Genomic DNA, 14070 nt, shown 5'->3' on the forward strand with positions numbered 1-14070 from the left:
GTGTATCAAATGGGTGACGTTTATGTTTTAAAGGTCCAGTGTGTAAGATTTAGGAGGATTTATTGGCATCTAGCGGTGATGAGGACTGCAGATTGTAACCAGCTGAAACTTCGCCTAGTTAAAATTCCTTCAAGGATCATTGTTCAAGATCTGCAGAGGTCTCCTCCTCTTAAAACAAATGGACCAGGTGATTTAAACCAGTAAAAACACTGAGTAATTTCAAGTTTCACATTGAAAAATAAGTATTTTTCTGACACTGCTCGTCATGGAGGGATTGCTAACCACAGTGGATGAAGCAAAACGCAATGGCCTCCATTTTGGGCTACTGTAGAAACACGGCAATGCAACATGGCAATCTCCATAGATGAGGACCCTCTCCATATATTTAGTGTCATTCTAAGGTTACAAAAACACAATGATTCATATTTTTGGGTGATTACACAGTAAAGAAAACATATTTATTGTATGACATTCCATTTCTGCCAATACATCCCCATAAATCCTACACATTGGAGCTTTAAACTGTACATGTTACCTTTTAAATAAAAAGAAATAAATAAAGTAAGTATTAACTAACATGACATAAGTTTGAGGTATGTGGTAAACTGTAAGTGCACTCTTTACCTTGTGACACTGTGAAACTGTACTATGAATAGAAATGGAGAAGAGTCTACTTCCCTTTGCAACTGTCTGTTGCACAAGACTGCAAACCTCCCACTGACCGTCTTATGTGTTCAAGATCTAAGCTCTGTGCCTCAGTGTCAGATCCCACAGGACGCCAGCAGGGGGCGCTGCAGTCTGACACAGTCAATAACAACTACTACAGCACATTTTATCCTGCTGGGGCAGGAAAATGTATGACAGATAAGATGTCATGGTCATGTCAAAGGGCTTCAGCACTGACTTGACTTAATTAAGAGGTGGGTGCAGTGAGGAAAGCTCAGTGAATACAGACACTGCCCTCTGTTATCCATTGGGGCTGATCAACAGCTGGAGTGGACTCTGACCTACCCAGAAGCCCCATGTGATTCTCATCAGTGTGTGTATGTAAGAAGAGCCAAAGGAGGCCTGTCGCTAACCTCTATATAAGATGACAGCAAGTCATATCCAACGCCTCCAGGGACTGAAGGAACTTGTAAGTACATTTCTGTGTCTTATTTGCTCGTGGGATCAGCAGTGAGTGTTTGGTTGACTCTGTATTTTCTTCTAAAACATGAGAATCTTTACAAAGACCACACTCTCCTTTCATTATCTTAAGTGATTCCATTATTTAAAGGCATGACTCTGTTTTTCTCAGAAGTCTTTGAGACACATTTTTGAACCACCGTGGAAATCTCACGTGATCATTTGCACATTTTCTGACTATTTTTGTACATCACCATGAGATCAGTGTGAAAGCCACATGGGTGCCAAGAGACAGCGCGTGCGGGCCCATATGGTTTGTCGGATTCCTCCACAACGTGTGAAAGGGGATGTGAAAATTGTATCAGCTGCTTGAGACATGAGTGGCGTACTGTGGGTGTGAACTAAAATGATATTGCTGCTAGTTTCTGTCAGGAGAGACTTGGTTTCCCACCGGCTTTATCTGTGTAGAAAGACTCTTGTCCTTGACTTGCTTTGTTACATTAATGCACATGAGGTTGTAATAGTTTACTGATAATGATGCAGTAACTCAACTGGCCTCAGCTGACATTTGCTCTCATGAATATCAGGGATATTTATGTTATGTCACCTTATGCTACCTTACAGTTGAACTTCACTACATGTCCGAGGGAAATAATTAAATTTCTACTATGTAACCACATTTATTTGGCATTTTGTTTGTTCTTAGTTGTCCTGGGCAACCTCAGTGGACAATAGGCCTTTTCACATCAGACATGTTGACTTGTCTTCATAGGAAAAGAACATGTGACTTACAACATTAAGGCTCTGTATTCCCAGTAAGTCAACACAGTGTGACAGTGAGCCAGCATACACAATACCAGCTAAATGAAATTCAGCCATCATTGGTTTGATTATTTACACCTATGCTTTTCCTTCTGTGACAAGTCAAAGTGTGTCCTGTGAAAACGACATGTTGGCTGACAGCAGAGGGTCGTCAGCTGATTCAGCTCAGCTGGGCCCTTGGGCTATATAAACTGGCCCATGCTCAGGCTTCTCCCTTCCCACAGCTGCCATCTATTCTTCATCACTTTCTTTTGCACCTTCAACATCTCCACAGCACACATGCTGTCATGGCTAACAATGCTGAATTCTGCACCCAATAGCTCACTTTAACTCAATTTTACTTTTCATAAGCTAAAAAGAAAATAAGTGTGGGACTCCTGGTCACCTAACATTAAAATAACTGTATTTATATGTGATCAGAGAACAGGTAAATTGGCAGTTTTAACAGTAGAGCTTTATAGGTAAATAATGTGCAACACAACTCCCCTCTGTCAGGTAACAACCCAGTCGCCAGAAAAAATGCCTAAGAAAATGCTTTGTTTTGTTGTAAAATACCTGGTTTTGGGGGTGCAATCCCTGCTGGAAAAGCAGAAATGCCTCAGTAAAAATTACTGCTTTTCATGGCTCTATGCCCACTGGAAACAAAGCAAGAGGTACCCATATTTGGTGGCTAAAAAGCTGCTGGAAAAACAGCAATGACTCGCCTTGCCAAATCACAACTAGTTTGTTGTGCCATCAGGATGATATGGAGAAAATCAAATATTGCAATGTGTTTGACCAAATACCTTGATACTGATATTGTGACAGCACTGTAGGGTTGACTATTGGTGTGTTCACAAAGCATTTACACAATGAGATTTTTGATAAATAACCATCAGTAATATGGATATAATGATTAAGCGGGTTAAGGCAAATAATAGAACAGCTAGAACAATCTAGTAAGGTCAGAATATTACATCACATTACTGTAATGTGCTCTTTAAAACCATAAAAAGACACTGGTGATCGGTCAGCGGTCGCAGGTTTGATTCTGGCTTGCAACCTTTTGCTGCATGTCATCCCCCTACTATCTCTCTGTCTCCCCATTCCACACTGTCCTGTCAATTAAAGGCAAAAATCCCCAAAAATAATCTTTAAAAAAAAAAATTTAAAAAAAATTATGTGTTTAGTTGCATGGTAATCATACTGGTAGTTTTGGTTTATTTGGAAAATTTTTAAGACCTCTATCTCTGAGATTTCTGCCTTCAATACAATGCATGTGAATATTTGTTTTTGGTCAAAATCTGCCTGCCAAAATTAAAACCAAACTTTTCGGCACGGCAAGATACCACCTGATGTAAGCGCAGATTAACCCTTTCATTAAACTAGTTTACAAGACATTTCTTGAACTGGTCGGAGGCCCCGGGGCAGACCCAGAACACGCTGGAGGGATTACATATCTCATCTGGCCTGGGAACACCTTGGGGTCCCCCAGGAGGAGCTGGAAAGGGTTGGTGGGGAGAGGGACATCTGGGGTGCTTTGCTTGGCTTGCCGCACCCGCAAGCCGGCCCCGAATAAGCAGATTTCTTTAACATTTAAGACCTAGTAACTTCTTATTTTGGGATAATATGTAATGGCTTTTTGTTCTAGGTATGACGCACAGCAGACGTGGGACCATTTGGGGAGGCAGCTTCTTCAATTTTTTTTCGGACTGACCCAGCTGCACCATGGCTCTGCTCGTGCACATACTAGCCTGTGCCTTTGGCCTGGGCTCTTGGGTGGCAGTAAACGGTCTGTGGGTGGAGCTGCCACTCATCGTCAACGCTCTCCCAGAGGGCTGGGAGCTCCCGTCCTACCTGACAGTCATCATCCAGCTGGCCAATCTGGGACCTCTTCTGGTCACCATCATGCACAAACTGTGCCCGGGTCGTCTTAATGAACGTGTTGTCATTTACTCCATCCTCTCCATCGGCATCCTCTCCTGCATCCTGCTCGTCTTCTTGTGGGAGAAGACTACAATAGTGGCTGGGGCGCCACATAGCACTGCCTTCTTCATCATCACCTTCTTCCTCTCTCTGGTGGACTGCACCTCCTCAGTCACCTTCCTGCCTTTCATGATGCAGCTTCCAGCCAAATACATCACCACATACTTTATTGGAGAGGGGCTCAGTGGTTTCATTCCTGGCATAGTCGCTCTGGCACAAAGTGTGGGCATCTCTAAATGTGTCAACTCGTCTGAGACTGAAGGAAACCACACAGACTCAAACATGTGGTCTTTACATACAGAGTATCTTCCCCCCAACTTCTCCACAGAGGTGTTTTTCATCTTCCTAGCAGCCATGATGTGCATCAGCCTGGCTGCTTTTGTTGCACTGAACAGGCTCCCTCGGACGTTTGAGCTGTCCACTGAAAACCTTGTGCCAGACACCGTGGCATCTGTCAGCTCCGGCCTGGACAACCCCGGAGCAGAGACTGATGGAGAGGGTGTAAAATGCCAGGGTGAGGGGGCAGCCCAGAGCACGCTTCTGCTGCCCGGCCCAAAACACTCAGTGTACCAGCTGACCTTCATCTACTTTATGGTGGTGTGGGTTAATGGTGCTACCAACGGCCTGCTGCCCTCTGTGCAGACGTACTCCTGTAAGCCCTACGGAAACCTGGCCTATCACCTCTCTGCTGCTCTGGCATCAGTGGCCAATCCAGTGGCTTGCACCATTGCAATGTTCTTCCAAAACAGGTAAAAATGATTGTTGTGTAGACTGTGATTTTAAATTAAAGGGTAGGTTCACAGCAGTCTGACTTAAGTAACAGTCAGATGCCCATATGTGCATTGATTTTATGTGCTGTAATCATTTCTCCTATCAATAAATACCGGCCATTAGAGATACAGATGAAAATAACTTTTTTGCCATACCTGCTGAAACTGCCACGACATACACACAGCACTACATGAGCTCCATTTCAGTGCGCCCGTGCACAGCTTAACACGTTAATGGCGAAGGCCGGGAAAACTGTTTAAATGAAGTGTTATATGTCAGCCAAGCCCTTCTGTGCGGAGTTTGCATGTTCTCCCCGTGTCAGCGTGGGTTTTCTCCGGGTACTCCAGCTTCCTCCCACAGTCCAAAGACATGCAGGTTAATGGGTGACTCTAAAATTGTCCGTAGGTGTGAATGTGAGTGACAATGGTTGTCTGTCTCTATGTGTCAGCCCTGTGATAGTCTGGCGACGTGTCCAGGGTGTACCCCACCCCTCGCCCCAGTGTCAGCTGGGATAGGCTCCAGCCCCCCCCACGACCCTCAAGAGAATAAGCGGTTACGGAAAATGAGTGAATGAATGATTTTATGTGAGCCTGAAAGACATTCATCAGTTCTGTGTCTTGTCAGTCTCCCCTGACTTGTATATGTTTGTATGGGCCATATGGTCACGGTGACATAAACATCGTTCTTACTGTTGAAATTTAGCGGTGGATCTGGCAAACTGCTGGCTACGATAACTGTCAAGTGTGTAGACTCTATCTACACAACGCACCACAGGTGTACACCAGGGTGGTAATAGTGCAGACACACTGACAGTTGCCTCTAATGGCATGTGCCAGAATCTATCACAGCTTATGGAAAACAACCAATCAGAGCTGACCAGCTTGTAACACAGCTGTCAATCATGTCAGTCACTGCTCATGACCTGCGATCAAACTGTTAAACTAGGCGGCGCTGATTAAATATGAATAAAGATTCTGTTACTGAATTGTCTATTTCTCACTTCAGATGTTTTCTGAAATATATTTTAGTGTACTGTTTAGCTGTACAATGAGAAATGTTGAAAACAGTCGGACTGAAACACGGCACAAAAATCCACTGAATTTACAGTCCTCATTCTGAGCAAAAATATAGTATATAGTATATATTAAGTATATATTATTAAGTTTATTTGAAGCTAACAGAGCCAAAGTGAAAGCTGAACTTCCAGGTTCTGCTCCAGAAGTAAGAAAACTTTGTTCAAAATCCCACTGACATTAATAACGAAGCTAATACCTACAAGAAAGTAGTCAGGGTTTTTTTTTAAATTATCTAATATTTTTGTTTATATAATAGCAGAGACTTTGAAAAGAGAGCTTTTTGTCAGTTTTATGGATATGGATGAAACCAAGATATGATGGCCTACATGCTCGCCATGCTGTGCTTGTAAATTTTCACGAGTATTTTCTGTGCACACAAATTGTTTTTAACTTCATTAAAATCATGAAATCAAGGTTTCAATGTCTAGTAGTAACTGCTGTAGTGGATGCTAAGTTGCCTCAGAATATAGAATTAAACCTCAAGAAAACTTCATTTTCTCAGAAAGGCCGATGAAATAAACCCTGAATGACAGGATGTAATGAGTTACAGAAGCTAGTACAACAAAGACAACTCAAAAGAATGTCCTCGGCACATCGTTTATGTGGGACAATAAAAGTCAATGAAACTATCCTTTTAAAGAGCGGCTGTCTTTTATCTCTAAGTGCATTCCTTAGAAGTTACTAAAAACACACCTCTGTTTTTAGGTCACTGGTATTTCTTGGCGTGATGACGGCATTGGGGACAGGATTTGGCAGCTATAACATGGCTATGGCAGCTTTGAGTCCATGTCCTCTGCTTCAAGGGTCAGTGCTGGGAGAGATAATCATTGTAAGTAAAACCCAACAATCCTCACTGGCTTTATCTGGGTAATAACTGTGGCAAAGTTCAACCCCTGCTTTACTAAAGACCTGAGTATTGAGCAACTCTGGTTACTGACTTAACCAACTCCCATATTTGGGCTGTTTTGTTTTTCAGACAATGATGTTCAACATTTCTCAGATTATCATTCAAATGAGTCAATTTTGTTCTTAAGATAGTTCTTAATTGTGCTCTCAACAGGTGCTCACATGGCTTTTCTTCACTGGAACTCTGTCATATGTCAAAGTCATGGTGGGTGTCATCCTCAGAGACCGGAGCCACAGCGCCCTGGTCTGGTGCGGAGCCGCAGCACAGATTGGCTCGTTAGTTGGCTCGGTCACCATGTTCCCTCTGGTTAACGTCTACCGGCTGTTCAAGTCGGGAGATTTCTGCACCACTAAATGTCCTTTATGACAGTAAATCTGAGAACTGCAGCACCGAGGAAGCTGGAGACACTCTCCGTTAAAGGAATAGTTTAAGCTTTTTCAATTTCTTACAAAACGTTTGATGAATAGACTGACACCACTCTCATAGCTGTGTGTTATACTGCAATCCATTGTACTCGGCGCTTGGAAGAAAATGACCTCCGACACAGGAAAGTTCAATGGTACGATCATTCAAGTCATCATCCAAGTTGGAAACGTCAGAGCAATGTGACGTCAGAGCAACATGTAGACACACAGTGAACCAAGCAGAATGAAATTTTCATGATTTACTTTACTACATTTAGTGTTTTATGTACTGTTTGTGTTGTGAAGCGTGCTCTAACATTGTAGCTGCCATCTCCATTTCTATTCGGTTGACTTGTGCCCCACAGAAGATCATGAGTAAAACAACTGCATGCTATTGGCTGTGGTGGCTCACACTATTACTGCACCTGTTTACACAATTTTGAGCTGTTGTAGGTTATTACTAGTTACTTAGTTTATATGCCTTTGTTCTTTGCTAATGGCACTTTGGTAACTGATGTGGGTCGTCTGTAGATGCTTGTGAAGCTCAGAGACCTTACAAACAAACAAACATCAGTTTGCTGCAGGTGTCCATGTTTTCCTGAGCAGATGCACTGGGACACGTTTAGATTGCAAGCCAGGAACACCGACTCCGTATTGTCGACTTCCGACTTGCAATGGATTGTAGCATTAAGGATACAGCTAGAGGTGGGAGTCAATTAGCTTAGCTTAACATGAAGATGTGAAGCATGGGGGTAACTGCTAGCCTAGCTTTGTTTGAAAAAAAAAATCTGCTTACAGCCACCTCTAAAGTTCACTAATGAACCTGTTTGTGTTGTGTTATCCATGTACAAACCAACATGTAAAAACACTGTGGTTTTACAGGGATTTAGTTGGAGTGTTGTTTTTATATTTTGCTATCTCTTACAAGCAAGATAAAAACATGTCAATAAGTGAATTTTTAAAAAAAAACAAAACAAAACAAAACAAACTTTTGGACAGTCAGGCTAGCTGTTTCCCCCTAAATCCAGTCTCTATGCTAAGCTAAGCTAAGTCTAGAACTGTCTTTGTGTTTCTTCTTAGAGTTTATCATCCTTCAGTTTTTTGTTTATAAAGGTGATGTTTTTGCATTTATTTTCTTCCATCTGAAGCTGTGATTTTTACATCATGTTTGCACTTAACTTTATCAATATGTGTGTTTAAAGTCATTTAATACACTATAATGGGAAATACTATTAATCTGTATAGATATAAGTTAAACACTGTGACACAGCTGTCATTCATTCTGATACAGTAGTTTTAGGCTAAAAGGTGCACTGTACCAATCATGAGACTGTCAACTTGTCTGCCCACTAGATGGCGCAAGCACACTTCTATACATTTAAAACCTCTCACTCCACACTCTGTAGTCCTTGAAAATGAAATATATTTATACTGTGCATGTGAAAAAATAAAACAGTTACAATTTATGTTACACAAGTGAACTGAACATTTAATGCTGACATTTATACACCTTTCATATGGCACATTTCTCTTTAAATTTAAACATGCATGCAACTATTAAAAACAGGTTGTTGGTGCATTTTATCACTGTGAATATTACTTCGGACAACACAACATAGTCCTAAATATTGACATTGTAAAGTTTAAATAGTTTAATTCATAATAAATTGTTGTCAGATTTACTCTGCACATGTACTTGAGTATTTCCATTTTATGTTACTTTACACTTCTACGCCACAACATTTAAGATGGAAATATTGAACTTTTTGCTCCACATACATTTATGTGACGGATAGAATTACTTTGCAGATTAAGATTTTACAGGAAAAAATCTAAAAGCATCAAAACAAGATTAGGAACCCTCCACCTCAACCAGCAACAGCAATAAAAAGCTGCTTACACATTGTTGCATCAGTTTTAAAAGCAAAGTACGAATACATCAGTCACAGGTGACATTTTTCTGAAGACAGAGTTCTTTCACTTTCGATGCTTTCAGCACATTTTGCTGATGATATTTTGGTGGTTCTGAATGCAGGACTTATTCTTGTAATTGCTGTATTGGTACTTGACTTAAAGGTACACTATGCAGGGTTGTCAGTTACTGTTTGCAAGCACATGTCAGCGAAAGTGAAAGTAAAAGCAAACCCCAGATTCACTCTGGTTGGGTGTGTCACCTTGCTATATTTGCATTTTTCTGGCGCTGTTCCTCTAGGATGCCTGCTGCTGAGTCTGGCACCTGGTCGCTTTCTTTTTATAAAGCCCCGACCTCACCTGAGCGCTGTGGGGATACACGCCCATAAACGTCCTGAACACTGAAAATAAGAAAACTCAGGCAGAGGGCAAAGTCTCTGCAGATAAAAACACTGTGACACACTTGTAGTGGGTCATAAGTGAGGATTGGGAAGGATTACTTCTGTATGAGTCTATACATTGTTGTTTAGGAAATTGCTGCATAGTATATCTTTAAAGTAAAGGATCTGAGTAATTCCTCCACCCCTGGGTTTAACTAACATTTTGTCACCACCATTAAATAGTCCAGTGGACAGTTTCACTTTTAATTAAAGTGACCATTATAAGCTTCACAAAGGCCATGCTAATGTTATTGTCCACTTATAGTAATTTATAGCTCACATGATGCATGTAAGTCTTGCAATGCCAGTATTCAAATACAGAGTGAAATGCTCTCAGTAGTAAAGCACCACCAGATTAAGAAATCACCAACTAGTCATGGAAATGGTGATAGCAAAGAAAGAGGCAAGATAAACAGCCATGAGAAACCAGACAGATCCTATAATATGTCTGGTCCAAGCCCCCATCATCCCTATCAAAGATGCTGCTGCACATCCTCTGAGGACGATGGAGGGACGCTGGTCATCCATGGGAACCGGAGAGTGGTTTCCCATCAGCAGCTGTTCCTCCTCTCTGCCCCCTTGCCCTTCAGAAGGAGAGCGAGAGGTTCCCTGGCCGGGAGGAGGAGGAGGGGGGGGCTCTAATTACTGATGCTCAGCGGGGGCCGATGGCTGTTGCTCCTGCCGCTGGTCACTTGGGAGCCTCCCTGACCCCAACACTGAGTAAAAACAAAAAGATAAGGAGAGGAAAATGGGGCCACAATTAGCCCGATGTAGCCTCCAGGGCCCAGGATCAGTGGAGGAGAAGCACAGATGGGACTTTCTCACTTGGATTTGTTGAATCTACATTGCAGCGTGTGTAAGCTGCACAGAAATCACTGCAGTCAGTTGTTGATGCAGATTTGAAGAGTGGGTTTGGAGGAAATCACCTCAAGGAATACATCAGGTTTATTATTTTTGTCCTGAAATTTAAAAAAAAAAAAAAAAAAAGAGGTGATTATGGTGATTAAACTGCAAGTATTCACCTGAAGACTGCATGTAAATGCTGTCCTCCTGTTGTTACCATGACATTGAATATGTAATCAAAGAGATTTTCTCTAAGCTTCATTAGCTAAATTCCTTGATTGGCTCAGGGCTTTTGTGTCGAGACAAAACAAAGCAGCAAAGAAAAGTGTATCATTTTCCTGCGAGCGTCAGATGGTCCCATCGCTCCTCCAGCTGGTCAGGAGGGGCTGAGGCCACCTGGATGCTGCGTCCCAGTCCTGTGAGATCCTGCAGTCTCCTCTGCCATGTGAAGACTCCACTTACTACGCCACTGAGAGGTCCATCTGCTCAGGACGACACCTCCCAAACAGCCCCCCACCCACCACCACCAACACTATCACCACTGCTCCCCTCCCTGCAGCCAGCCACTGTGCCTCTCAGCTAAATGAGCAGCGTGTCAAATGGAAGGAGGATTTACCCTTCCTTTAACGGGATAAGAGAATGAATTCACAGCACCATGATGCAATGAATGAATGAACCCACCTGCACTCCTGCTGAATCGACAGATATGTCACCTGTGTCTGACTTAGCGCGATCTTCTTGCTCTGAGGCACGAATGCACAGCAGCATGTTAACATTTGGCCACGCAAAAGGAAGGCAATGATTTTTTTTCCTTCGTTGTTGACGGAAACAACAAAACGACACCCAGAAAGTGTGGAAATTTGCTCGGGTGAACCCACAGGCCGACAGATTTTGGCAGCTGATGCTCAGGTGAACAGCTTGTGGGTAAACCAATTGCTGATGCATGCAGACAATTCACAGACAGGCGCAGCTCAGACAGCATCTCACAGCCTCTCTCCCATCAATTTCCACACACACCCCATCTAATAAACGCCGTCCATTTATTTGAGATTGGATGTGACAGCCCTATGTCATTTCACTATAGTGTCTCCGAGCAGACAGCGATGCACACGGGCCCACTCCTCGTTTTCTATCAGCAGGTATTGATGTTGCTTTAATGAAGTGCCTAGCACTCCACCCTAGGAAGAGACAAGTCTGTCAGCATATGTAAATGCTTCCTGCCTGTCATTGTTGTGGAGGGTTCAGCATGGGTCAGCATAGATTCCCCCTCTGGGAACCCTTTGTTCTGGGGCCCGACTGTGCCACATGAGGGGACCAATTACAGAGATGCACAGCAGGACGGGGGTGCTAACTTGTTACCCTGCTGTAGTGAGCTAATTATTACCTCCACACTGTGAGTAGCATGCAGCCGGTGCATCATGGAGGGGTAACAATAGCTAGCTTGTCTGTATACATATAGCTCCTGCACAAATGGCTTCCAGTAAATGAGAATACATTTCACTTCGGTGAATTGGTTTATATCAACGGCACCATTATCACAGTTTGGGAAAAGGTCATCCTAATTTTCGGGCCATAAATAGCTACTGAACTACTTAAATCCCAGCGGAGCTCCTTTGCATTGTCAATGCAAAGGCAATTTACAGGCTACAGACTGCCAACCACATAACCTTGATGTGGTGTCAAGAAATGATTTATGAAAATGCATCCTGCTCTGCCGGTCCCGAGCGAGACCTGGCTGGACCCGGAGTGTTGACACAAAGCACATATGGCCGAGCAAACACACACACACACACACACTCGCTGAATTATCATTCATATCATAACATCTCAATGGGCTTTTGTTCCCAGTTCCTGATGAGATATTGGCAGTCTGTTTCTCATCAAGGAGTGCAAGAGATCTGCCAAGGTTTTCGCCGAGAAACAAGGTGTTTCAGCTGACGTGCAAAATAAAGCTTTACCCTGATGCCAGTGAGCGGAGGTGTAAGTATTTGATGAAAAGTAACGAGCAGGTCGACCTAAATGTGTAAATACACCTGAGCATTAAGTACATTATCAGGAGTGTTTTGGAGGGGGAAATAATAAAGGGTATATTTTAGGAGAAAATAGCAAACACACCTCTTGATGCATATAGACGCCCTTCCTTTCTTGCTATTAGCCCCCTCCCCTTACATCCAGCCCATTCATCTCCTTCTCCCCACCCCCCAGTGACCAGTCTCGCCCAGCTGCTAGGGGCTACCAGTCCCCCTCGTGTGTGGGGCCAGTCAAGTGGAAAATGGCTGCTACCGAGAGAGCCCACTTTAGAGAGCCATCATCCTTTGAAGGGGCATGATGGCCTTTGACAGCCACAGTGTTAACATGGAGCCCACACGAACACAGCACTGCTATTATCGTGTTTACTAAAGCAAGAGGAGAGGAGAGGGGATCAAGGGGAGACCCTGTTGGTTGATGTTTGAGTCCAGGGGTAGCGGGGTGCTCGTCTGAGCCACGCCACAGTGGCATTGTGGGGAAACATGACATGGGATCACTCACAGCCAGGTGGAGATTGTGTTTCAACATGTCAGCGGAGCTTTTAGTGAACAGGTGGTGATATGATTTGTTTGTCTTGTGCTTTCTTATCTGGATACAGTGTGATTACTATTCAAACGCCTGTTTCAGTCAGACATACACCGTTTCTAACTTGACAGCAATATAAACGGGTCTCTGTGAATATCCTGCTGGAATGTTTGTTAATGCAGCAGCTGACAGGAAATAAACAGAGACTGAAGCTGCTCCCCATGGCAACAGACTAGCAATGAAAAAGTATACACTGAATCACCATGATGTCACACCAACAACAATCACTTCTGGGTAGACAACTGGCCACTGATTTCAATTGTGGAGATATGTGAAATCAGCAAACTTGTTTAGTTCTGTTGACATTTACAGCCATAATTGTAACATTTAAAGGTGTACAGTTAAACATGGTGGTCCAGCCTGTCTGACGTTTCTCCTTATTTTATGTACTGTAATGCTTTGCTAGCGTCTTCCGGCAAGGAAGCTAAGCAATGCACTGCTGTGGGGCCGCAGGAAAACAATATTTCTCTGCTTTACCTTGCATGCTAACCAATACAGGCAACGGTAGACCCGCAACTGCCATTATTTGTATCATCAGAGTACTAAAAGCCTGAAATAAACATCTACACAAAGCATTTAGCAGCAAACCCGGACATCCGAGCTGGCACAGCCTCTGATGCTAACGCTAGCAGCCACTACGTCAAGCCACCCTCGACCAGGCATTCAAACGCAAACTGAGTAAGTCTACCTGTGACCGACTAATTAACTCCCTCGCAAAATGGACTGCAGACCAGTGTCTGTGGTAGAGGACAGGAGGATAACTGTGTCTAAAATCCAGCAGCTTTACTACGACACATCTCCTAAAATTCATTTGAATTGAAATTCTTTAGTACTTTCACAGCTAAAATTGATGTATGCAATTAATTTTGATTAATTAATCACAGAGCATGTAATTTATTAGATTAATTTTTTTAATCCCTTGACAGCCCTAAAAATGTTTTTGTCAACGGAGTCTGGTGGCTTTGAGAAACAGCTTCAGTTACCCGTCGGATAGTGCTGTCTGACGGCACGGTAAAGCTATGAAAATATTCTAAACATGACATACACCTAATTTGATATGGATCTTTTTTAGGTGGGCCTTTTTGTAGGTTGCTAAAAACTACACAATTGTGATGTGTGATTGAGCCCACGTGTGAACAGAACAGGTAATTGTCCGGAGAATTCACAGGAAGCGAGTGAGCGTGTTGATGACG

At 43.0% G+C, this 14070-nt stretch overlaps 1 protein-coding gene across 1 annotated transcript; it reads left to right on the forward strand.

Moving 5' to 3' along the window:
• The first annotated feature begins 886 nt into the window (after nucleotides 1-886).
• On the forward strand, nucleotides 887-7165 carry slc52a3 (solute carrier family 52 member 3). Its single transcript, XM_049582036.1, has 4 exons — nucleotides 887-1135; nucleotides 3578-4661; nucleotides 6465-6588; nucleotides 6820-7165. Exons 2-4 carry the CDS (start codon nucleotides 3655-3657, stop codon nucleotides 7030-7032), a joined length of 1344 nt encoding a protein of 447 aa, XP_049437993.1. The 5' UTR covers nucleotides 887-1135; nucleotides 3578-3654; the 3' UTR covers nucleotides 7033-7165.
• Nucleotides 7166-14070: the final 6905 nt, after the last annotated feature.

The sequence above is a fragment of the Epinephelus fuscoguttatus genome, linkage group LG7 (genome assembly GCF_011397635.1).
Source record: "Epinephelus fuscoguttatus linkage group LG7, E.fuscoguttatus.final_Chr_v1".
Lineage (NCBI taxonomy): Eukaryota > Metazoa > Chordata > Actinopteri > Perciformes > Serranidae > Epinephelus > Epinephelus fuscoguttatus.